The 27936-nt window shown below is 44.5% G+C and overlaps 1 protein-coding gene across 1 annotated transcript in view; it reads left to right on the top strand.

The window, feature by feature from the left end:
* The window catches only part of LOC122930306 (tetraspanin-2-like), a 146092-nt gene that overhangs the window by 68428 nt on the left and 49728 nt on the right, over positions 1 to 27936 (top strand). Inside the window, exon 2 of the mRNA XM_044283577.1 lies at positions 2036 to 2141. Coding sequence (XP_044139512.1) covers positions 2036 to 2141 — 106 coding nt within the window. The remainder of the gene's footprint in view (positions 1 to 2035; positions 2142 to 27936) is intronic.

Below are 27936 nucleotides of genomic sequence, written 5' to 3'. Positions count from 1 at the left end.
CTCATAATTTTTGTGGGGCCACGGAAGTGGACAGCACACAGAGTGCTGTCCGCATCTTTTGCGGCCCCTTTGAAGTGAATGGGTCCACACACAAGCCAGAAGCCCTTGGAGAGAGATTGTTCAGGATTATTCAAAAGTGTTTGCTTAGTATTGCAGGTCAGTTACATTCATTACAAGACAAACTGCAATACCAGAGACATCCCATGTCTCTAAAAATGAGCAAACCCTTTTTTCTAATCTTGGACAACGCCTTTAAATTTTTCATTTTACATTATTTAACCAAACTGCTGGATTAAAATATATTGCTGCCTGAAGACGTGGACTTGAGGGTCTCATACTGCACAACCAGAGAAGACCTGCCACACCACAATAGACCCTTATGCCAGACTCTTATCGCAGAGGAGGACTTCATGATCTCATAAATTCAAATCAATATCATCCAGTATCAGAGTATTAAACGAGCACTGGGCACAAAATCTAATTTATGAATATGCCTACCCATTATATTTGAATAATTCAGGTTAATTTGTGTTCTAATGGACTCTTTTATCTGGTTAAGGAAGCCTAAGCATGTGTCGATTTCCATCATTTCATTTTGCATTTGGCCACTAGTTAGATATATCTGGAATTTGATTATGCAGAACGCCTACATTACAGGATTTTATTTAATCTTAAAACTTCATTCTCCATATGATAGTGAATAAAGTATTCATGAATTATTGCCTTTAATAACATAAAAACTGACCGCATGTACACGAACGTGCAACTCATTTCTTGTGGTTAAGGTGTGAACCACAAAATCAGGGCAGTCTGAAAGATTTGTTTGTAGACTACCCAGGTCTGTGCATGAGGGATTGGGGAGGGAGCAAATGGTCTATGGATGAGATGTGTACTAGATCTAGACTAGGGTTCTCCAGGATTTTCATATTGATGGCCTATCCTCAGGATAGGTCATCAATATGAGTTCACCGGGGGTCCGACTCCCGGCACCCCTGCCGACCGGCTGTTTGAGAAGGCCGCGGCACTCACTAGAGATCCAGTGAACGCAGCATTCTACTTGCAGCTAACCAAGCACAGCGCCGTTCATTTGATAGCACTGTGCTTGGTATTGTGCTCAGTGCCATTCACTTGAATGGGACTGAGCTGTGCCTAGACCATGTGAACAATAAAAGGGACATTACATGGCCTAGGAAGAGGCCTAAGCGCTCACGGAGTTCCACATCCTCTTTATATAGCTGATCGTCGAGGTGCCAGGAGTCCTACCCCCGCCAATCTTATATTGAGGATAGACCATCAGCATCAAAACCCCAGAAACCTCCTTTAATGGAAAGTGTTCAACAGTTGATTAAACAAACTTAAAGGGGTTTATCCAGGATTTTAATATTAATGGACGATCATTAGGATAGGCCTTTGATATTAGCTTGATGAGGGTCTGGCTCTTGGCACCCGCCGATTACTGTAGTTGAAGAGGCTGCAGCGCTCCGTTGAACACCGTGGCCTCTTCATGGTTTAAGTACACATAGGAAATTGTAATTGGTTCTTGCAGCTTTGCCCTCTCCAAGAGAATACCTACTATATATACATTATGCACAGTTAGCAATGAAGAGACCACAACACTGTTCAGAAGACCATGGCCTCTTTAATCAGGTGGTTGGCAGGAATACAAGTGTCAAACTCCCATCGATCTGATATTGATGGCCTATCCTAACAATAGGGCATCAGTATTAGAATTCCAGAAACATATGTAACAACATATCACCTAACTACAGCTCTAATCACTGGGCATTTGACCTCTGGCACACCCAGTAATTATGAGAGTAGGGGTCCCGTGTCCCCCATTTAAATGGAGCGGTGGTTGAGTATGCGCACTGCTGCTGCATTCAAACTGTGTTATCATTGACCCCCACTGAACAGACATTTTTCACTTTAGAATTGACATGCTTTCTATTCATTTCAGGTTTGTACATGCTTTATATCCAGCGAATATTGTTCATTGTATTATGGTATTTATTGTTTTGTTTTTTTATATTTTCAGCTTGCAGGATCAGCGATAATTGGTGTTGGGTTGTGGCTTCTTCTTGGTGGAAATATAAAAGAATTAAGTGACGGAGATGAAGAAGTGTTTGCATTCTTTTTTATTGGTAAGTACCATGAAAATTATTTTCTTTCTTACTTGTTTTCCATTTCACTATATTTCTTGTTTAGCGCAGAACATTATGCAGATATAATCAGAGACATTAACATCATTTTGGTGCCTTTAAACACATAGGGGGTCATTTATTAATATCACCTCTAGTTGGCGGTGGATCCGCCGGAGTCATGTAGAGGCACCATTTTTTGGCGGATCCACCGCCGCTTCTAAATGTAAGACAGCTTTTTTGAAACGGCTGCTCCGTTGCTCTCATTGCACAGAAGCTCCGCTACATTCACTACTCAGGCCCTTTGGAACATTGATTGACAAGGACAAGTCAGTAGGTACAAAATCTCCCTTGGTCCTGTCAATCAATGGTCCAAGGCAGGGGCCGAAGGGAGTTGACTAGATTCGAGCATTTGATGCAGGGGTCTTTTGCAGAATGTAGTATATAGTACATTGGATGCACTACCTGTTCCCTAAAAGAAATAATCTGTAACCATCTCTAGCAACGCTAGTAATCCATCAGCAGTTTCCAAGCATTTTCCAATTTGCATTTAAATGTATTGGCATTGAAAGAGTTAAGGTGCCTAACAGGGGCAGAGAAACGTCTGTGTTGGCAAGCCTTTTGGATCTTTGCTCTGAACACCAGACATTGCAGAGGGTTATATCACAGACATGATTTAACATTTTTTAATGTAAAGTATGATGTCTATAGTCTGATATATGATTAAGTTTACCATAATGTTTGGATGTTACAAGGTTTTTAATGTATGTATTATTATAGTGGCCGATTGGTGTTTGTGATTGGCTAGAAGCAAAGGATTGCACTAATGTTTGTATTCAGTTGGAAATATACTATATAAGTATGTAAGACCATGTTGTTCGAAACGCGTAAGCCAAAGCATTGGAGTTTTTATCCATGCTGATTTCCCATTAATAAAGTTTTAAAGAATTGCTTTCCCGGATATTTCCTTTCTACTTATGATATTGGTTCCGTTCAAGCGTTTTCCATGAACCAGCTCACATGTGGCAAGGTTAAAGGGTAGGCTGAATATATTACTTTTTTATATTCCATTTAAAACACAATATATAAGCCTTAAAGGGGTAGTACTAGGCCATGATATTGATGGCCTATCTTCACAACTCCGACTCCCAACAGCTTTTTGAAGAGGCCGCTGCACTCGTGCAAGTCTGCGCCCTCTTCAGTAGTTACCTGCATGCCATCTAGATTGACAGCAGTGCAATGCAATTACAATTTTCTCTCCATTTAAGTGAGTGGAACGAACGGCCGTCAGTGTGCAGGAGGGCCACGCCATCTCCAAACAGCTGATCTGTGTTGTTTTCTGGAGTCAGACCCCCACCCATCAGATATTGATGACCTCATCCTCCTCTCTGATCTACTGGTCACGCACATTGCTGCTACTGCCTGTGCTCCCCCCTCCCCGAGGTTTACTTAATGCTGGCATAGCCCATAAGACTCATCCCCCCCCCCCCCCAAAGTGGGGGAAAATGTCCCTTAATCTTATGGGGCAAATACTAATGAGCACTTACATTATGGAAGCGCTCATTAGTACCAGAAGACCGAGAAGCGGTGAAGGCTCTGTACTCACCGCTTCCTGGTCCTCGGCTGTCGGCTGTGCAGTGGCTAGCGTGAGGGCGCTCTGTGACCTCACGCTGTGCGCGCCAGTTTACCGCACAGCCGACAGCAGGAGGAAGAAGATCGCGGGCGGTGAGGAGCGGAGGCGTCTAGGAGCAGAAGTGGTAAGTGTTTTATTTTTATTTTATAAAACATGAGGCTGCTTGGGGCTGATCTAAGGCAATGGGGGTGATCAGAGGCATAACGGCTGATAATGGGGGTGGTGAGAGGCATAATGGCTAAAAATGGGGGTAATGAGAGGCATAAGGGCTAATAATGGGGACTAATGAGAAGCATAGGAGCTGATGAGAGGCATGCGGGCTGATATGGGGGTGATTAGAGGTATATGAAAGGCAAGGGGCTCTTATCTGAGGTCTGATTGGGGGTATGATCTGAGGTCTTATTGGGGTCTTATTAACATTAGGGGTCTGATTGGGGCTGTCAGCTGAGGTCTGATTAACATTGGGGGTTTGATTGGTGGTCTGACCTGAGGTGTAATGAAAAATATTTTTATCTTATTGTCCTCCTCTAAAACCTAGATGCGTCTTATGGGCCGGTGCGTCTTATAGGGCGTCTTATTTAGGCGAAGAAACATTTCTTACAGAGATCCAGATTCCAAAGGGTTTGCCATCTTGTCTCACAGCTGTACAAAAATGTGAAGTAAAACCTTTTTCTTCCTAACCAGTTTACATGATATTTGTGCTATGACATAGTTACGGAAAGAAAATACCATCTTGATAAGGCCTCTTTCACACTTGCGTTGTCCGGATCCGGCGTGTACTCCACTTGCCGGAATTACACGCCGGATCCGGAAAAACGCAAGTGTACTGAAAGCATTTGAAGACGGATCCGTCTTCAAAATGCTTTCAGTGTTACTATGGCACCCAGGACGCTATTAAAGTCCTGGGTGCCATAGTAGTAGTGGGGAGCGGGGGAGCGGTATACTTACAGTCTGCGCGGCTCCCAGGGCGCTCCAGAATGACGTCAGAGCGCCCCAGGCGCATGGATGATGTGATCCATGCGATCACGTCATCCATGCGCCTGGGGCGCCCTGACGTCACTCTGGAGCGCCCCGGGAGCCGCACGGATGGTAAGTATGCTGCTCCCCGCTCCCCCACTACAGTTTACCATGGCTGCCAGGACTTTAGCGTCCCGGCAGCCATGGTAACCATTGAGAAAAAGCTAAACGTCGCATCCGGCAATGCGCCGAAACGACGTTTAGCTTAAGGCCGGATCCGGATCAATGCCTTTCAATGGGCATTCATTCCGGATCCGGCCTTGCGGCAAGTGTTCCGGATTTTTGGCTGGAGCAAAAAGCGCAGCATGCTGCGCTATTTGCTGCGGCCAAAAAACGTTCCGTTCCGGAACTGAAGACATCCTAATGCATCCTGAAGGACGGACTGTCCATTCAGAATGCATTAGGAAAATCCTGATCAGTATTCTTCCGGCATAGAGCCCCGACGACGGAACTCTATGCCGGAAGACTATAACGCAGGTGTGAAAGGGCCCTAATATGGTCATATACTTATCACGTTGCAAGATTTATAGATAAGCAAACATTTTAGGAGTGAGCATGTAATAAACACAGACTAAAACCTCAGAAAGAAAAAGTCTATGTAACATTTACTTCTTCTGCCGGGAGTATCCAGGGCTATTTTTACAAGCAAGGATTTCCAGATGACACATACAGTAGGCTGCCTAAGATCCGAATATAGCACTGTACCGCTGTGTGCAAAGTTGGTGGTGCAGCTTATGCAGTGACAGGGTGCTGGCACAACGTTATCATCCCACCCATGCCTACCTGAGCCCTTATTCATGTTCTTCAGTGAGCTGGAAGGAATTTGTCCATCTTCTATTTTCTTCTTGTTTTCTTCTCTAAAGGGGTTTTCCCAATGCAAACAATTTTGGACCATTCACGGGATATGCCATGCATGTCTGATTCGTATGGATTCCACCTCTGGCACCTGCACCTCTCTCTAGAACAGCTCCTCCCTCCCCCTTTCGGACCCCGTCAGTACCCCTTTAAGTGGTTTCCTAACAAAAACAGTCTTGTTTCAGATTGATGTCTCAGATTATGGCTGCAGATCTGACTTGTCACAGCCTCATGAAATATCTGATTTTGCTGTCTTCAGCTTTACTTTTTCTCTTTAGATAGCTTGAGTCTGCCAGAGCAAGGCCTCCTGTTTCTTAGAGGTGCTCTGCTCTGGTCTATAGATGAGGATAAGGCCTATTCACAGGGGCTGTCTTTATGAGACAACCCCTGTAAGTTACTATGACTCTGAAAAAGTTTATTATGATCCTCTGGAACCATTAAAGGAATTGTCTGGCGAAAGTAAGAAACACTGTTGCTTAAGAAATACCGTATAAAATAAATTGACTTTCAAAACTGCATAGATTTCCAGAATTCAGTGCCAGTCTCATGGACTGCATTCTTTCCAGCACAGGCAGGGAGCTTCTCCCCCCTCTGTGTCGGTGACATGCTTGGCTAAGGATATGTAGGCCGAGGGATGCTCGTTCTCAATGACTGGCCCATACAATCAAGCAGCTGATCAGCCGATGAACAAGTGAATGCTCATTTGTCGGCGGCCCGATTATCAGCAGCACATCTGCCTGTGGAATCAGGATGCGCTGCCCATGAACGAGGGAGGAACCACTGCGGTAGCAATCGTTCCTACGCCATTCAGTCTGTGTATTCAGGCCGGTGCAAATGAGCGCCAATGGATGTGTTCTCATCCATCAACGCTTACACTGTCCGAACGTCGCCCCCCCCCCCCCCCCCAACTGTGTGGCTCGTTACCTAAGCCAACCCTAATCTCTGGCTCTGAATCAGTCGTGACTGAGAAGAGAACTGAGCCAGTAAGCCAGCCTTCCTCATCATGTCACCGGCACAGAGGAGGAGGCAGTTGTGTCAGCACGTCACAGCCAGAGCAGAAGCACAACTTCCAGCTCTAGCCATGGGGAACTAAAATCCAGCCATCTAATGCAGGGTTTGAAAATCAAAGTATATTAGTAAGTTCATCGGGCAGATTTATCATAAATATATACCAGTTTTCTGGCGTGATAAAGTAGCAAACTGCATGTTTGTGACTTTTTCAACACCACATGTGCAAAAATCTGGGTGTTTCTCAAAAATGGGTCGTGACGAGGGCAGGGAGGGGCTAGCATCTCCGCTACATTTGTCATCTTTTATGCCAGCTTTCTGGTGTAAAAAAAATAAATACCCCTTCATACCTCAAGCTCCCCTCACACTGCAGGCCACCCTCTGCAGTCAGGCTCCAGGCTTTGTTGGCAGCTTACCTGCATCCCTGGTATCACTTGGCCCGGGCTGGCTTCCACACTGCGCATCCTCACCACATATGGTCTGAAAGTGCCGATTCACGCTTGCTTCAAGACCATCACATACCCTGCAGCCCTGCCTATCTCTTCTACGCAGCCTGTACCCTTGGAGTACCCCTAATACCAATACCATTAGTAATACCCTCCATATTGTGCCTAATAGTAATACCCCCACAGTACCCCCAGTATTAACAATGCGCCCATAGGGCCCCTAGTAGTGCACTTTTTGCACTTTTTGATGTGTGTATGCTTGCGCACACGTGCGTCACCATGTGTGTGTGCACATCTATACATACATCCATTTGTTCACATTTACACATGTCTTACTAGTGCTCAAGCTCATATGTATATTCACTTACACTCTGGTTTTGATGTTTATTCACTCATGATTGATATATATATATATATATATATATATATATATATACATTTCTTTGTGTATTCTTTACAAGGATTCAATACACTATTGCTCAAACTATGTCCTTTACAAGTCCTTTTTGTGGCACTAACATTTCCGATCTGCTGGCATATGCGTTCCAATGGTCATGTGATCGGCTTCATGCATTCCATGCTCTCATTAGGTATTTCTGGTATTACTGTTGTTACCATTTCTTATTTGTGGTTTTATGATGTTGGGACGTCTATCGGAATCTCCTCTGCTGCCCCATATTAACTATATACTTATGTTCTAGTATTTGCAGGCCTCCGTTCTGCTCCTCTCTCGAACCGGAAGTGACACATTGCGTTCCACGACGCGGTGCGTTCCTCCTGGGTACCGGAAGTGACGTAGTGCGTTCCACAGTGGAACGCACGCGCTTCTCTTCCGTGTGTGGTCACACGTGTCTCTCCCTCCTCCCAGCTGCTTATTGTTTAGTCATGTATTAGTCTATAAAAGGTACCCTATTGGCATTACCTGCACATACACCCCTTGAGGAAGCTTACGTGAAACGTGTGTTGGGGCTTTTGGATCCCCACTCTGGTATTTATGTTATTATTTACTTACTATACCGTTTATCATATTATCCATGTACATTAATTATCTGAATTATCTATTTCTAACCGACCCCCTGATGAATCCTAGTGGGGAAACGCGTTGGGGTTAAAAAATACTATTGACATCATGTTCAACATATAGGGTTCTACAGGGCCAGACAGGGCAGGTACGGGGACAGGGGGGTCCCACCATAAGGGATTATCCCTGGGCAAAGGCTTATCTAGGGCTGGTACAGGGAGAGAGCTACCCCCAGCACCTATTCAAGTGCCCCAGCCTTCCCCTAACTTATACTTACTGCCAACGTCACAAGTGCCCTTGTGGAATCTGTACTATTTATATGGCATCAAACTCACCAATTTACGGTGGTATCTGGGCGGCATCTTGTCCTTACTTTTCTAAGGTCACCCAGATATCACAGGGTGATTTATTCTCTTTTAAATCGAATTAATAAAAGCTATATTTTAAACGGGTCCAATACTCTAAGATAATACAATGTATAAGGCACCCCTATAGAGTGCACAGTAGTAATAAAGCCACCTATAGTGACCCCAGTATTTATAATGCTCCCTGTAGTAGTCCCAGTAATTATAATGTCCCACTGCAGTGTCCAGTGTAGTTATAATGACCCCCTTTAGTGCCAGTATGTACATATTTAGTGCGCCGCCCTGTATTATAATGCCACTCTACCATAGTGCTAGTATAATGTCCTCACCCCCAAAGTCCCCCTGTATCATAATGCCCCATTTTAGTGCCCCTTGTAGTATAATGGCCCCCTGTAGTGCTAGCATGTATAATGCTCTCCTATAGTATAATGCCCCAATGTAGTGGTAGTATATATCATGTTACCCACCCACCCCTTCCTGTAGTCCCCCTGTACTATAATGCCCCCTGTAGTGGCAGTATATATAATGCACTCCTCCCTGTGGTATAATGCACGCCTGTAGTGGAAGTATATATAATGCTTACCACCCCCCATAGTCCCCCAGTAGTATAATGCCTTCTATAGTGACAGTATATATAATGCCCTCCAGCCTGTAGGCCCTCCCTAATATAATGCCCCCCGTACTGGCAGTTTTTATATAATGTACTTCCTTCCTGAACTCCTCCCATAGTATAATGCCCCCCCTGCAGTGGTTATGTAATGCTCTCCCTCTGTAGTGGTGATATCTATATAATTCTCTCCCCCCTTTATTTCCCCCATACTGTAATACCCTCCACTAGTGCTGGCCATTTGCCTTACATGTGCTCACCTCACTGCCTGATGAAGGGCATTTCATTCTGCCCGAAACGTTGTTTCTAATGTACCACTATAACTGTCTGAAGTGACATAAAACTCACTAAGCATCACAATCGTTTGGAGTGCTGTCTAAATTTATACGACGTATATATAGTTCTTGGGGTGGAACAATGAACAAAACCTTGACGAGCACCCACACCAGCCAGGATACGGGAGAGTGCCGTGATCATCTGTTTAAACCCTCCACTAGTGATAGTATACACAATACTCTCCCATCTGTAGTCCCCCTGTAGTAAAATGCCCCCACCTCTATGCCCCCTCCAGTTGTGCCAAAATACTTATTTGGGTTAAGCTCCACGCTGCTATACAGGCTCTGAAGTGGCACGTCCTGGCTCCCCTGGCTTAGGGGCCCGGTTGAAATTGCGACCTCTGTGACCACTATAGTTACGCGACTGGTACAGGGACATGGACTGCCAGATTCTGCTCCTAATATTTATGCCTCGGTATAAGTTAAGTGCAGCCAGGCTCCAGCGGAAGGCCTGGTTATCATAGGCCGGCGTTAATATTTGTTTTGTTGGGAATCTCCTTTAAGTTTATACCTGCCTAACTATATATTTACAATCTGTAATGCTGGGACTGAACGGTTTCCTTCTGTCTTATATCGCAAGTCTACACAAACTAAACAAGATGCAGCAAAATGATGTACAATAATATACAGCCCTTGGCATATTTTGCATAAGAGGAGGATGATGCTAATGTCTATGAGGCCACAATACCGACTGTGATCATTGTCTTGTGAAATTCCCGGTGTCCCAATCGTGGCAAGGTCTGTGCCCGAGAAGCTTCATCACACCATCGGCATCTGGTGTCATGATGAACCCTGTCACCTGTATAAATTAAGAGCCCCTCTGCTAGAATTACAGTATATCTTATTATTTTCTCCTTCACAGGAGTAGATTAATATAGTAAAGAATTTTCTGGCATGAACATTGAAATGTATCTTCACGCATGGTAATCTGAAGTATTGATGACTAATAAATGTTACTAAAAGAACCTTAGGTCTGGTTTCTGCACAATAAGCTGTGCTGAGACACCTACCCTAGGTTCAAGGGAAACCTCATGACCGCCCTTTAGGCTTGTGTCTTGTGTGTCCATTTTGTCCTATTTACAGTTGCAAGAAAAAGTATGTGAACCCTTTGGAATGATATGGATTTCTGCACAAGTTGGTCATAAAATGTGATCTGATCTTCATCTAAGTCACAACAATAGACAATAACAGTCTGCTTAAACTAATAACACACAAAGAATTAAATGTTACCATGTTTTTATTGAACACACCATGTAAACATTCACAGTGCAGGTGGAAAAGGTATGTGAACCCTTGGATTTAATAACTGGTTGAACCTCTTTTGGCAGCAATAACTTCAACCAAACGTTTCCTGTATTTGCAGATCAGACGTGCACAACGGTCAGGAGCAATTCTTCACCATTCCTCTTTACAGAACTGTTTCAGTTCAGCAATATTCTTGGGATGTCTGGTGTGAATCGCTTTGTTGAGGACATGCCACAGCATCTCAATCGGGTTGAGGTCAGGACTCTGACTGGGCCACTCTAGAAGGCATATTTTCTTCTGTTTAAGCCATTCTGTTGTTGATTTACTTCTATGCTTTGGGTCGTTGTTCTGTTGCAACACCCATCTTCTGTTGAGCTTCAGTTGGTGGACAGATGGCCTTAAGTTCTCATGCAAAATGTCTTGATAAACTTGGGAATTCATTTTTCCTTCGATGATAGCAACCCGTCAAGGCCCCGACGCAGCAAAGCAGCCCCAAACCATGATGCCCCCACCACCATACTTCACAGTTGGGATGAGGTTTTGATGTTGGTGTGCTTTGCCTCTTTTTCTCCACACATAGTGTTGTGTGTTTCTTCCAAACAACTCAACTTTGGTTTCATCTGTCCACAGAATATTTTGCCAGTGCTGCTGTGGAACATCCAGGCGATCTTGTGCAAACTGTAAACGTGCACAGCAGTGGCTTTCTCTGTGGTATCCTCCCATAAAATCCATTCTTGTTTAGTGTTTTATGTATCATAGATTGGCTAACAGAGATGTTAGCATATGCCAGAGACTTTAGTAAGTCTTTAGCTGACTCTCTAGGATTCTTCTTCACCTCATTGAGCAGTCTGTGCTGTGATCTTGCAGTCATCTTTACAAAACGGCCACTCCTAGGGAGAGTAGCAGCAGTGCTGAACTTTCTCCATTTATAGACAATTTGTCTTACTGTGGACTGATGAACAGCAAGGCTTTTGTAGATACTTTTATAACCCTTTCCAGCTTTATGCAAGTCAACAATTCGTAGATCTTCTGAAAGCTCTTTTATGCGAGGCATCATTCACATCAGGCAATTCTTCTTGTGAAAAGCAAACACAGAACAGATGTGTGTGTTTTTTTATAGGGCAGGGCAGCTGAAACCAACACCTCCAATCTCATCTCATTGATTGGACTCTAGTTGGCTGACACCTCACTCCAATTAGCTCTTGGAGATATCATTAGTCTAGGGGTTCACATACTTTTTCCACCTGCACTGTGAATGTTTACATGGTGTGTTCAATAAAAACACGGTAACATTTAATTCTTTGTGTGTTATTAGTTTAAGCAGACTGTGATTGTCTATTGTTGTGACTTAGATGAAGATCAGATCACATTTTATGACCAATTTGTGCAGAAATCCATATCATTCCAAAGGGTTCACATAATTTATCTTGCAACTGTAAGCGCATCGGGCGCTTCCATTAAAAACCGATCTATAGGCCCCATTACACTACATTTATGCGAAAGTGTTCTTTTGACCTTGGCTTAAGGGCGTGCGGCAGGGTTTCCATTTTGTAGCTGCATAGAATAACGCTGCAGATGATTTTTTTAAAGTGGGTCCATATGGGGACAGATGCCACATCTATTGTTTCATGTAATGGAGACGGGAGCTTTCCAGTAAACTGACACAAAACGCCGTCTAAAAAAGGAAGAATTTATTGAAAGTGGGCGACCTGTTCCACCATAGTCTATTTTACCTTCTTTTGATAGTTTACAATCAATGTGAACTCTTATTGATGTCACGTGGTGTAAATAAGGCTACTTACTTTCACACTCACGTTTTGGCTTTCCGTTTGTGAGATCCGTTCAGGGCTCTCACAAGCAGTCCAAAACGGATCAGTTTTGCCCTAATACATTCTGAATGGAAAAGGATCCGCTCAGAATGCATCAGTTTGTCTCCATTCCGCTCTGGAAGCGGACACCAAAACGACACTGCTGCTTGCCGCGTTTTGATGTCTGTCTGATGAAACAGAGCCAAACGGATCCGTCCTGGCACACAATGTAAGTCAATAGGGACGGATCCGTTTTCACTGACACAATCTGGCAAATAGAAAACGGATCCGTCCTCCATTGACTTTCAATGGTGTTCAAGACGGATCCGTCTTGGCAATATTAAAGATAATACAAACTGATCCGTTGTGATCGGATGCAGACGTTTGTATTATCTGAACGGATGCTTTTGTGCAGATCCATGACGGATCCGCACCAAACGCGAGTGTGAAAGTTGCCTGATATAGTTATTTACTAGATAATCTCTGGATTGGTTGCTGGCTTAGATGCCTAAACATTATTCAGAGTAAAGTAAAATAGGGAGAAGGTTCTAAATGTGTGGGTTTTACATGCTGCACGTTGTGGTAGCAGGGAGCATTGGCATCTATACTACATACAGTACAGTACTGTTCGTACACATGCATGGACACCTGCCACATTGACTGGGTATCAGTCACCCACATTGAACAGCCCCTGAATGAAGACACAATTCAGATCTGGAATACAATGCACAATAGTAGGGCTGGCTTCACATCTGCGTTGTGAACTCCAGCGGTCTGTTCCGTCGAAGAAAGAGACTGCTGGAGTTCACCGTACCCGGCATAGCCGTAAACCACAGTGCACTGCCCCATTCACTGCAATGGGATCCGGTGGTAATCCGCCCGCTTTCTGGCATATATGCCGACTTTCAGCCAGACAATGTTGCATGTAGCATTTTTAGTCCGGCCGAAAGCCGGCATGTACTCCGGATACAGTGCCCGGATTACAGTGCCGGCGTTCACAACGCAGATGTCAACCTGGCCTTAGGTGAGTAACTTTATTCTTTATTTGTACCTTGATAATCCTTTTAGGCACTCCAAACTCAAGCCTTTGGAATATGCACAAATGTTTGCCACTAAAACACTGAAACAAGAATATATTAAAAAAGCACTCCTTTACTGATCTTACCAGGATAGTAAGAAATAATCTGAGATGAGACGTGCAACGGAGTAACTACCGTTTTTTTTGCGCAACAGACACGGAAAGAAAATACATTTGTGTGTACGAGCCCTAACTGTGCCCACATTCCCACCCACATTTTAACTGGAGTGAGTGATTTAAAAATTCAAAAGATCACTTTTTTTTCTCCGTAAGTAAATCGGGAAAGTCAAAGTCCGACTTTGCAACTTTATGAATCCAGAATCAAAGGTTTGAAAAATTCCCACCTTAGGTCTCCTGCACACAAACGTTTTTTTCCCCGTTTACTTACCTTTTTTTGCGTTCCGTATACGGACCATATACGGAACCATTAATTTCAATGGATATGCCCAAAAAAACAGAAGGTACTCCAAATGCCTTCTGTTTCCGTATTTCCGTTCCGTTCAAACATAGAACATGTCCTATTATTAAAAAGACAACCAACACTTGTTTCCCTTAAACTTGCTATATCAGCAATCCAGTATCACCATTAGCGCAACCAATCCATAGATACATAGATCAAATTGAATCACAAATTATAACTCCGTTAATCATTAATTTTAAATAATCATCAATTTTATTGGTACTTACAGAGTTATAACCATTTCTGGCCTCACAGACATTAAGAACATTTAAAATTATCAATCAGACTTCAGATGTGTGGCAGTTACAATTCATATAAATAAAGTGCAAGTGCAAAAATATGTATGGGAAGATCAGAACAATCAGTGCATATGAGAAGTGTTATCCTGTCCACAATGTATGGTCACAGAGTCAAACTATCGACCCTGGATCCTACGGACATTATCCAGCACACTACTTTGCTAGATTATCATGCAATCAGCAAAGAACTTTGCATACTGACCCAAGTATCTGTCACAACACCGTCAGACTGTGCCCCGACGCGCGTTTCGCCGTCAGCTTTTTCAAGGGGTTACCCCTAATTTATCAATTCAATTATACAACCTAATTTATGGTTGAATTGATTGAGGTGGTGCCTATTAAAGCATAGATGTGTGCAGGGGGCAAACTGGAAACTAAAAGTGGCCTTGGAAAAAGAAGGTAAAAGTGGCCCCATGTTGCAGGAGGGTCCAAATTGACAGAAGGTGGGGCAACATAATTAGGCAGGGACAACAGAAGTAGGCAGGGCCAGCAATACCATAGGCCAGAGCAATATACTGCCCCAGCTGAACCAAATACCACAGTGCAGCACAAAATACTGCCACCTGTGCCACAGTATTCAACTATATCGTTGTCCTGAGGACGTTGATGCAGTTGAATTCAGGAGGGCACCTGCTGTTGATGGCTAGGTGCATAAGAGAGCATCAGATCATTAAGAACCTGGTGGGCGTTAGGGGGGCTTGGGTGGCCCTCCTAGGCATCGGCCCACCGGGAAATTTCCATGTAGGGTCTATGGCCAGTCTGCCTCTGGATGTGTGTGTATCGTAGCCTATGGAGCATGCTTTGGTAAATCTAATCTCACTACCTCCTTGGCTATATTGGCTTTCTGGGATGAACTAGATGTTCTTCTGCTAGTGTGCTCAGAGCTTTACTTCATTTCCTCACCACTTTATAGCCTTTGGGTGCCAGGTTCGCTGTGCCGCTTGACATGTAACAGTTCATTACTGAGAGTTACAGAACTGAATGTCATTAGCGTATTATTGTGTTCCGTGTACCCACCGGGTATTTTATTTAGGGAGGAACTGCTTCTGTACCAGCCACCAGAAGACATGCAGTTTTCATTCTTTGACGATCTCTGCCGGGGCTGCGTGATAATGCGTTTTGCAGATAGCTCTGTTAGGTCTATTTTCACTTCTTCCACATAATAAAATGTACACTTTTTCTGCCACATCCTGCCATGTGAGGTATGAAATGAGCATGTCAGTGCCAGCACTTTTAGTCATTTATGGAATTTAACCTGTTCTTTATTTCTACACTGCAGAAATGTTTATTTGGATATTCTTAAGATATACACCTTCTAGCATTTTAGGCTGTGCTCACATCTGCAGAGAAAACTTCTGTCGCAGTTGCCATCAAAAATGCAGGACAAAATAGTGCAGTATGCCCGTTATTGGCAGTGGTCTGCAGGGGCCGTTGGTGTCATGTAAGGAATCCAGCACTTCTGTTCTTCTCATTGTTCTCCCGCTATGACAGAGCAGAACAATGCAAATAACCAATGCAGATGTGAACAGCCTATTGTATGCAGTATTTTCACTGTAATTTGGTATTAGAATTGCCTATTATGTACTGTATACAACTTTTAGATCTTCCTGATTTGTTTGCTAAAGGGGTTAATAATAACCCCATCCCATAGGCAAAGCAGGACCCCTTTTTTCTGGCCAATTGTTGTTACGATCTATTAAGTTTATATATATATATATATATATATATATATATATATATATATATATATATATATATATATATATATATATATATATATATATATATATATATATAGATTGTGGGGATTTGTTCTGGTAGACAGGCTTGCAGGACCAGTACAGAGGCAATGACAACATCTTTAACTTAAACAGTGCAGTGTTTTATTCACACATATGTAAAGTGACAACAAAAAAAGCAGTTTTAGGGAAAAACAGTCACCTTGAGTCTGGGGTTTGTTCACGCGAGGCTGCAGCACATAAGTCCTTGGGTGAAGCAGAAGTCCACGTGCTTTTTCCCAAACAATATAGCAAGCCTTAGTCCCGGCCCAAACTCTCAGGCTCCAACACCCAGACTGACAAAGCTCCACTATCAGATGGAGGATAATCCACCCAGCTGAGACTGCTGGCTGGGTTTTTATCCCAAACCAAGACCCGGCCTGGAATGTGGGGAACAGCTACCCACCCTGCACTTTGGCTGCTCCCAGTAAGAGCCGGCCCGGATCATCTTTACAGCCACACTAAATAATCAATAGTGTCAGTCAGCACTAGCTGCCGCTGACACTTAAAATTACTGGCTCTTACCTCACCAAGGCCAGGAACTTCGGTGACACATATCTTTTGTCAATGACTGCCCCTTGCGCTTTCCTCCAATATATATGTGTGTGTGTATATATATATATATATATATATATATATATATATATATATATATATATATATATATATATATATATATATACTGTATATATATCTGTGAAAAAGTAAGGTTACACGCTCCCTTAGTCCAGAGATACATCCACAGTTCTACTGAAATTTCAGCTCTGAAGCCTTCAGCTCTGGACTATAGGGGGGGGGGGGGGATGATTTGGTGCAGAAATATCTGCAAATGAAATTTTAGATCTGAATCGGAATGGGTTTGTTTCAGCGGCAAGCACATGGATTTCTGCAAGCCTCACTAAGGCGAATGAAGCAGTTTCAGAAATGTTGCAACCAATCTGCCCTGTGTGACTTCAACCTAATACAAGCTATAACTCAGGCTAGGATAAGAAGTAGAAGTTATGTTCAGAGTTACAAAACGATGAGGAGGAATAGGGTACAAAGGCCCCCGATTCTTGTGACCTATCAGAGTCCCAGCAGTCAGACGCTTATCACCTAGGTGATACGGTATATATCTTTGTTTCCCTGTGGTGGTCGAAATCCCTAGAAAACATCAGACATATATCAAAGCCTATTGAGGCACCAGATTTTGTACCTATGAAACTGGTTGACCTGTTGCATCTGTGTTTGTCCCATGTTCATATGTGCCCATATTGCTGAGAAAAATAAGCTGTGCCAACTGCTGCGCCCTCTGCACTTTGATTGACAGGGCCAGGGAGTGAAATCGTTGTCACACATGTCCCTGTCAATCAAAGTGGAGAGGGTGCGGCAGTTACAGAGAGGGCAGAGCCTGTAAGTTTAACAGCAACGCCCTCGTTGCTCCTAGAGGCTCATTTTCATACGTATATTGAAACATTGGGGGTCATTTATCAAACTGGGGTAAAGTAGAACTGGGTCAGTTGCCCATAGCAACCAATCGGATTCCTCCTTTCATTTTCCAAATGAGCTGTCCAAAATGAAAGGTGGAAGCTGATTGGCAACTAAGCCAGTTCTACTTTACACCAGTTTAATATATGACCCCCACATTTTTTCTCAGCAATGCGGGCACATATGAACATGGGACCGACACAGATGTCTTCAGCTGCCAAGCGCACATTTAACAGGTCAGCCCAAACTGCTGACAGTTGGCCTTTAAAGACGGCAGCCCCCTAGGCATAATGCACATTGCTTTCGCCCTTTTTCTGATACCTTATTGAAGTTAAGGAAATGCTGTTTTGGCAGCAGAGACATCTTAAAAGCTGTTCTGCAACTCATCAATGAGCGGACCAGTCTTCTAAGTGGTATAGCTTCATTCATAACCCAATTTGTGTTTGGAAAGTGTTTTTATGGAGAACAGTCCCAGTAGTTATACTGCCATTATAAGCGTGTTATAGCTAGCGGCTCCAGTCCATAGACATGAGCGATAAAAACAGAATGACGCGGTCGGCTGTTCTCTGAGCCCTTGCAGACACGGCTGGATATATCAGAGATTAAATCTGACAGATAGAGGTGCAGCAGCAGAACTGCAGAGCCCACAGCCTGCCAGACCGCCCTGGCACTTACATCGGAGTCTAATGCAGTTCTTTGCCCTCGTATGACATACGTTTCTCCCACTTCAGGTCCCTTTTGGATACATCCTGTTGAGGTAAAGTACGTCCATACTGCATTAGGAACAGAGCAGAACCCGGTCAGCACTGCTGTGTTCATGGTGTAGACCCAGTGAACTAAAAAATGGAGGATTTTCTATCTCACTCACATGCTGTGAGAAAATCTGCCAGGTAAATTGACTGGCGGTGCATATTTGGAATCCACGGCAGGTCCTACACATGACTGTATATGTTTAGTGGTCCTCAAATTGCAGATCAGCAAAGTATGGACGCAGTTTCTCCGGACCCACTGTAAAAACATAAAAATAAATCTAGAATAGGACAGAGTGTATAATAATCCACGGAACTTCTGGAGTATCTTTATCGATCCTTTTTTAATAAATCCTAGATATTTATTGTATGCCGTACAGTAAATTCATATCCAGAGTCATTTTCACGTTACATTAAACAACATATAACATCCGAACGTTTCGATCAATCAAGTGACCTTTGTCAACAGAATCGGTGGCGATCAGGGAGCATTATGCGCCTGGAGGCCTAATAGGATAATAGAATAGAACAGAGACCTGACGAATGCCGCCTGGCGGAGGCGGACAGCACACAGATGACATCCGTGTACTGTTCGTTTTCTTCGCAGACCCATAGAGACAAGTGGGTCTGTGCATGAGGCCTTAGGCCTATTGCACATGACCGTATGGCTTTTTCAGTGTTTTGCGGTCTGCAAAAAAACGGTCTGCAAAAAATACAGATGACATCTGTGTGCATTCCGTATTTTGCGGATCAGAACAGCTGGCCCCTAATAGAACAGTACTATCCTTGTCCATAATGCGGACAATAATAGGACATGTTCTATTTTTTTGCGGAACGGAAATACAGACAAACGGAAAACACACGGAGTAACTTCATATTTTTTTAATTTTTTTTTTGCGGACTCATTGAAATGAATGGTTCCGTATATGGTCCGCAAAAAAATCATAACAGACACTGAAAGAAAATACGTTTGTGTGCATGAGGCCCATTCATTTCAATGGATCCCCCCAAAAAACGGAAGTTAGTCCTCATACGTTATCTATGTCGACAGGAAAATAGAGTTGACTCTGAATGCGGGGAGGATTAAAGGGGTATTGCGATTGTTACTATATTGGTGGGGGTCCTGCTGCTGGGAGCCCCACTGATCACGACAATGTATCCCCGGCAGCACCCTGAAATGCGCACGGCTGCTCCATTCATTTTATGGGAGTTCCGGAGATAGCTGAGTACAGCGGAGATTCCCATAGAAATGAATGGAGCACTCCATTCATTTCAGGTGGGCTGCAGGGGGTATGGGGCCTCTAGTCTCATGATCGGTGGGGGTCCTAGCGGCAGGATCCCTACCACCCTAATAGTTATCCCCTCTCCTGTGGATATTTTCTAACAACTGGAATACCCCCAAGGCTGCAGCATGTCAGTTTGTACTATTGATTTTGAGGGCACATTTGATCCTTTGCATCAAATCAGCAGCATTTTGTGGTCCCTTATTTTTCTGCAGCTGATTTGCTGTAGATTTTATGTCGGTCACGGGCAGACTTACCCTTATTGTACCTACATGGCACTATGTGAGAATACATTCATGTTTCACAGTAGATCTCGTTCTGTGAGTGTTCCATAGAGGGGACAGAAAATCTGCAGTAGATGGAATATTCCACAGAACAGTCAGTCCAATGTAGCGGAAAACTAGTTCCAGGAGACGGGATAAGGGCCCTTTTCATGCCCTGTACCACACAACATACCCTTTGTCCCATCACATTTTCCATCTAGTAGTGTGAGTACATATAGGCCACATTAAAATGAAGCAAATACCTCGCTTTACGGATCAGGAAGCGATGGTCTAATTACCTGCAGGCTGAATGGACGCTAGTGTCAGGAGAGTAAGGCAGCTTACCGTTAATTACATGGAATAATAATCCCCTGTATGCAACGCCAGCGATCCGACCCAATCTCTGAGCCCTGAGTGCACAGACCTGGCGGCACAATTTCAGATGCAGATATAAATAAGGAGCGGACATTATTATTCCAGGCTGTTCTAATAGACACTCCAAATCCCAAATATCACAGAAGACCCTCACCTCTCATGAACAATATGTTCCCTCTTTTTAACAGGATTGATTGAAAGCCCTATCGCCCTGTTCTGTGAAATATTCTTTAAAGGGGTTTTCCAGGAGGTGACTATTGATGGCCTATCCTCAAGACAGGTTATTAATATCTGATCGTTGGACATCCGACTCCTGGTACCCCCGCTGATCAGCTCTCCTGTAAGTGCCGCAACCTCTTTGTAGTAGGGTGGCCAGACATCTGGTTTTAAGCCAGACAGTCCCGTTTTCCGTCTCCCTGTCCTCCGTCCGGAAAAGGGCCTTGACGGACGCAGGGATGTCCTCATTTTCAGTAGCTCACACTCAGACAGCAGCAGACAGGCTTCTCTCACCCCCAGTCAGCAGGACTGGTGCAAGGATTTTTGCCACCTTAGGCAAAAGCTAATTTTGCTGCCCCCTTGACTCCGCCTATTTACCACGCCCTTTGACCCCCCCCCTTTTTTGTAGCCCACCTATTTATACAGACTGTACCCTTCATTGTGGTAAGGCCACATTTTCTCCCTCCAGCTGCATACCGTGTCATCCGCAGATCCCCGTCACGTGTCATCCGCAGATCCCCGTCACGTGTCATCCGCAGATCCCCGTCACGTGTCATCCGCAGATCCCCGTCACGTGTCATCCGCAGATCCCCGTCACGTGTCATCCGCAGATCCCCGTCACGTGTCATCCGCAGATCCCCGTCACGTGTCATCCGCAGATCCCCGTCACGTGTCATCCGCAGATCCCCGTCACGTGTCATCCGCAGATCCCCGTCACGTGTCATCCGCAGATCCCCGTCACGTGTCATCCGCAGATCCCCGTCACGTGTCATCCGCAGATCCCCGTCACGTGTCATCCGCAGATCCCCGTCACGTGTCATCCGCAGATCCCCGTCACGTGTCATCCGCAGATCCCCCTCACGTGTCATCCGCAGATCCCCCTCACGTGTCATCCGCAGATCCCCCTCACGTGTCATCCGCAGATCCCCCTCACGTGTCATCCGCAGATCCCCCTCACGTGTCATCCGCAGATCCCCCTCACGTGTCATCCGCAGATCCCCCTCACGTGTCATCCGCAGATCCCCCTCACGTGTCATCCGCAGATCCCCCTCACGTGTCATCCGCAGCGCAGATCCCCCTCACGTGTCATCCGCAGATCCCCCTCACGTGTCATCCGCAGATCCCCCTCACGTGTCATCCGCAGATCCCCCTCACGTGTCATCCGCAGATCCCCCTCACGTGTCATCCGCAGATCCCCCTCACGTGTCATCCGCAGATCCCCCTCACGTGTCATCCGCAGATCCCCCTCACGTGTCATCCGCAGATCCCCCTCACGTGTCATCTGCAGATCCCCTCCCCGCCCAGCGCCGCCTCCTAGCTAATTTATTCACTTTACTTGCCTCTGTGTAATCTCGCACAGGTGCACTGGCAGAGGCATCGTCGAACGAAGTGCGCTGGAAGACGGCGCATGTGCACTTCGCTCGACGATGCCTCTGCCTGTGCAAGATTACACAGAGGCAAGTGAACTAAATAAATTGGCTAGGAGGCGGCGCCTCCAGCAAGAGTGCGCTCTACGCGCTGGCCTACCTTGCTTATGGGTGGCGCCGGCCCTGCCAGTCAGTCACTAGAGCTGGTGAACATGGCTGACTGAGGAGGAGAGAAGCACTCCCGGCCCTGCCGCAGCACCAATACTTTTTTTTCCCCCTTTGCCGGCAATGGAGGGGAGGCTAGTGTCCTGCTTTTGGGGTGAAGCAAGTGGCCACCCTACTTCCTAGGCCAATGATGGCATATTTATCTGTCACATGACCTAGCCACAGCCAAGTGAATAGGCCTGAGCTGCAATACCAAGCACAGCCACTATACAATGTACAGCGATATGCTTGGTAAGCTGTGAGCTGTTAGGCCGCAAACTCCCACCCATCAGATATTGATGATCTGTCCTGAGTATTGGTCATCAATATCTGACTGCTGGAAAACCCCTTTAAGAGTACATTCTCATGTGGTGAATCCACTGTGGATCTGTGAGGCTTGATGAAGTGCAGACCGAGTTTTTGCCCGGCTGATTCTTGGCATGTTTTCCGGGTTGCGGACAGATCTCCGCCGGACCCTATTATAGTCGATGGGGCCGGTAGGTGTCAGGTAGCGTCCAGAAGTACCAGATCCAGACATCTCTAGCAGGCTGCTCCCTGCCGGAACAGCCTGTCAGGGATGTCTAACGCTAGTGTGAACCTAGCCTTAGGAGCCACTTCGGTGTATTGTCTGGTGTGAACTGTCAGATGCCAGCTTTTTTTGTTTTTAGCACGACAATTGTGTATTATGTACATCAGTTTCTACATTAAATGTACATGGTGACATCAGTGGCCCAGATTTACTAATCCAAGAGATGGTGTAAACTTAGACCTGTCTAGACCTGCACCACGTGTATCACAGGGGCTCAGGCTGGGTCATACGTGTGGTACAGTTAGACACTTTTGTCCAGCTGTATACCAACTATTGGTTAGCTTATTTGAGACCTAATTTTACACCAGAATTGTGCTGACATTTTTAAGACAGATTCTAGGCTTAGACTTATTAGACTTAGGCCTCATGCACACGACCGTTGTTGTGTCCCGTGTCCGTTGTTCCATTTTTCGTGATTTTCTGCGGACCCATTGACTTTCAATGGGTCCGTGGAAAATTCGGCTAATGCACCGTTTGTCATCCGCGTCCGTGATCCGTGTTTCCAGTCCGTGGAAAAAAATAGGACCTGTCCTATTTTTTTCACGGACAACGGTTTGTGGACCCATTCAAGTCATGGGGTCCGTGAAAAAACACGGATGCACACAAGATTGTCGTCCGCGCGTCCGTAAATTTGGGCCAGTATGTCATCATTGTGCACATTATGCCTACATACATGGTGCCATAATTGTGTACAGTACATCTACATGTATATAATATGGAACGGTAATGAAGAGGAATTTGCATCATTTGTCAGGGAGTTAAATATCAATGACTTGGGTCTCTCGTTCACATCGGAATTCCACCGTGAGTCTCTCACCTTTTTGGACATTATGATCACCAAAAAGGGAGATAGACTGGCCACTTCCACATTTAGGAAGGAAACTGCTACCAACAGCCTCCTTCACTGGGGGAGTCACCACCCCATGAGCCTCAAAAGGGGTATTCCACGAGGGCAATACCTGCGTATGAAAAGAAATTGTTCCAATCAAGATAGCTTTCATCAAGAGTCAAGAAAATTACAGGATCGCTTTAAAACGAGGGGTTACCCACAGAGGGTACTCCGGGAGGCTTTCCAGAGTGCGGCCTCCAGGGATCGTGAGACACTGTTGATACCAAGGGAACCAAATGGCAGAGATGGTGACATCTTGAGAATTATTTCCACCTATGACACCATGAATAAAGAGGTCAGAGAAATTATAACTAAAAACTGGCCGATCCTTCTCATGGACCCTGGAATTGCAGATGTACTGCCCGCACGCCCTAGCATTACTTTCAGACGGGGCAGAAGTCTTCGGGATCGCTTGGTACATAGTCATTTCGTACGACCAACTCCTGAGGGTACATGGTTGGATCGTAAACCATTGGGCATGTTCCGTTGTGGGGCATGTATGGCCTGCAGCTACATTAATAATACAAAAATTAACATCTGTTCAGCAACTGGTAATAGTTATACCATCAGAGATTTTTGTAATTGTAGGAGCAAATGAGTTATCTATTTGGCACAATGCACATGCCCCCTTGACTACGTGGGTAAAACCTTTAGAGAATTCCGTAGGCGCATCTTGGAACATATCAATGATATAAAAAAGCGAAAAGAAACCCCGGTAGCCAATCACATCTGGGAATGCCATAAGGGTGACCCTAAATCACTTAAATTCGCGGCTTTGGAAACTATCAGACCGTCTCCCAGGAGAGGGGACTGGGACCGCAGGATCCTACAAAAGGAAGCCGAATGGATTCATCGGCTGCGGTCTCAGTCCCCTAGAGGCCTGAATGAGAAACTTGTCTATACATGCTTCCTTTAGAGTTATTTTGGGGGTCCTAACAGGTGATATTGGAAATGTTCAGTACCTCCTTACACTTGATCCTACTATAGTGAATAGAATTGATTATCGACACACGAAGTGTCAATTTCGTATCATAGGGGTGATATTTATCCACCACCCTTGTTGCATCTAATTAAGCATCTATCTTGCATTTTTAACATAACAACTACCGACAACACACCTTTATGTATTTATATGTTGTAGTTTTCCAAAAAGGTTCTCACCAAACTGTGAAAGTGTTTGGTACTTGATAAACGTATTCAGCACCACCGTGATGTGTGATGATCATACATTGAATATACCCATTGACGAATCCAGGTTGTAACTACCTTATGTCTCTTGGCCCCTCCCCCATACCCTGGGACTAACAGGGCTAATTAAATACTGGCCCTGTGAATATATACTTTAGTCCTCCTTCGAATTTTTATTGTGTCCATATCACTTATGCTTTGGTGATTTTGGATTAAATTAAATAGAGGCTGGCATCACATACTGCTTAATCAGTTGATAGAATGGGGCAATATATCGGCCAGCGCTGGGTCCCTATCTGAGGATGCGGCGGCGGCCCCTATTGGCTGTAGGTGGAATGCACGATCATCTCTTTGTGACGTGCGTTCCATCGGCGTACTTCCGGCTGCGGCGGCGGTCTCCATTGGTTGTAGGTGGAGCGCACGTTCATCTCTATGTGACGTGCGCTTCGCCTGCTTACTTCCGGTTACACGCAGCAGAGGAGCAGTGGGGTTTATCCCTATTGGTCGGAGGTGGAACGCACGGCCATATTATCTGTCGGCGTGCGTTCCACCTATTTGTGAGTGACCCGATCTTCTCCACAGCAGTCTCCCAGATAAAATAAATGTGCCATCTCATAGGTAATCTGTCCCCGGATATATATATATACATTGTTTAAAAATAAAGGGGGGTGTTTATTTAGAACCTGGTGATGTCCTCCCAACATAGAATGGGGTATTAGACGATCACTACAACCCATACTGGCCGTCCCCTATAGCAGCATCACATGTTGGATACCAGCACTCCTGATTGGTCCCTTCCAATAGGGACGGCCCCATCTGGCTATTTAGGGAAGGTGGGAACCTCACACAAATTGGAGCTACAACATATTTTTGCCCCCTGGAGGCCCTTTCAAGATGTTCACCTAGGACCGCCTACTTGGATCTCTATCTAGTGGATCAGCTAAGTATACATATATATTTTTTACTGCAGGTGAATTTGCTTATCTCAATACAATCGTGTGCGGACCCCTATCTATCTAGTGAACTTTTCTTGGATGTGGCCTCCAGTTTAATGATCCATCTTTGCGGATACTTGTTTAACACTTAATGTGTTTGATTGACATTGACTTTTTGTCCCCTGATGAACCCCTTCAATGAGAGGAAGGGGGAAACGCGTCGGGACACGTGATTGTAAAACCGATATCCAATTTTTATACTATTGCCCAAATATCCATATGGGATAGTATATAAAGGGCACTATAAGGACAGACAGCACAGGTACGCGGACGGAGTGTGTCTACCATCAAGACACATCTCCGGGCTGAGGAGATATAAAGGGACATCGCAGGGACAGACACGGTCATGGCACGGGCTGCCCTGATGCGTTCCTCCCCTTTCTCCCTCCAATATTGATCCGCTTGTCTGGTCCTGCTCTTCTGTGTGTTAATTGTATTTTGTCTTTGTTGTGTTTTGTTGTATTATTTTTCTTCCTTCAGGGAATCAATATTTTTTAACTGACCAGAATAAAGGTTAAATTTTAGGTGGTCGTACTTCGGTGATTTGATTAAATAGTTTTACGACTACCCTCTGTATCTAGATTTAGAGCATTATTACATCTACATGTTGGCATCAATGTGTACATTATACTTACACGGTGACATCATTGTGTACATTATACTTACACGGTGACATCATTGTGTACATTATACTTACATGGTGACATCAGTGTTTATACTTACCAGATTACGTCATATGTACCGTATACTTACCATGGTGACATCATTTTGTATATTATACTTACATGGTGATACCATTGTGCACATTATGCCTACATACACAGTGTCATAATTGTGTACAGTACATCTACATGTTGGCATCAATGTGTACATTATACTTACCTGATGACATTATATCTACATGGTGACATATGTGTGCATTATACCTATATGATGACATATGCGTGCATATTATACTTACATGGTAACATCATTGTGTACATTACAATATTCACTGTGGATGCAATGCATAAGGTGAGATCTGCAGTAAAATTTCCATGGACCCTTAGGCCTCACACACGATAGTATGTATTTTACTGTCCACCAAATACGGATGACGTCCGTGTGCATTCCGAATTTTGCGGATCGGAACAGCTGGCCCCTAATAGAACAGTACTATCCTTGTCCATAATGCGGACATGTTCTATTTATTTTTATTTTTTTGCGGAATGGAAATACAGACATACGGAAACGGAATACACAGAGTAACTTCCGTTCATTTTTTTTTTTGCGGACCCATTGAAATGAATGGCTCCATATATGGTCCGCAAAAAAAATCGGGACAGACACGGAAAGAAAATACGTTCGTGTGCATGAGGCCCATTCATTTCAATGGATCCCCCCCAAAAAACAGAAGTTAGTGCTCATATGTTATCTCTGTTGACAGGAAAATAGAGTTGACTCTGGGGAGGATTAAAGGGGTATTCCGGTTGTTACTATATTGGTGGGGGTCCTACTGCTGGGAGCCCCACTGATCACAACAATGTATCCACGGCAGCACCCTGAAATGCGCGCGGCTGCTCCATTCATTTTATGGGAGTTCCGGAGATAGCTGAGTACGGAGATTTCCATAAAATGAATGGAGTGAGTGGCACATGCCTGACCGGCCGCTCCATTCATTTCAGAGGGGCTGCAGGGCGTATAGGCCCCGTTCTCATGATCAGTGGGGGTCCCAGCGGCAGGATCTCTACCACTCTAATAGTTATCCCCTATCCTGTGGATATTTTCTAACAACAGGAATACCCCTTTACTTACCATGGTGACATCATTTTGTATATTATCATTGTGCACATTATGCCTACATGGTGACATCAGTGTTTACACTATACTTACCAGATGACATCATATCTACTGTATACTTACATGGTGTCATCATTGTGTACCTATACTTAATTGGTGACATCATTGTGTATATTACACTTACATAGTGACGTCATTGTGTACATTATACCTACATTGTGATATCATTGTGCTCATTATACATACATAGTGACATCAGTATGTACATTATGCCTACACGGTGACATCAATGTTTACACTATACTTACCAGATGTCATATGTACCATATACTTACATGGGGACATCATTGTGTACATTACTTACATGGTGACATCATTGTGTACATTATACTTAGTGACATCATTGTGTACATTATACTTACATGGTGACATCATTGTGTACATTATACTTAGTGACATCATTGTGTACATTATACTTA

Source organism: Bufo gargarizans, chromosome 3, assembly GCF_014858855.1.
Source record: "Bufo gargarizans isolate SCDJY-AF-19 chromosome 3, ASM1485885v1, whole genome shotgun sequence".
In the NCBI taxonomy this organism is placed as follows: domain Eukaryota; kingdom Metazoa; phylum Chordata; class Amphibia; order Anura; family Bufonidae; genus Bufo; species Bufo gargarizans.
This window is presented reverse-complemented; position numbering and strand designations above follow the sequence as displayed.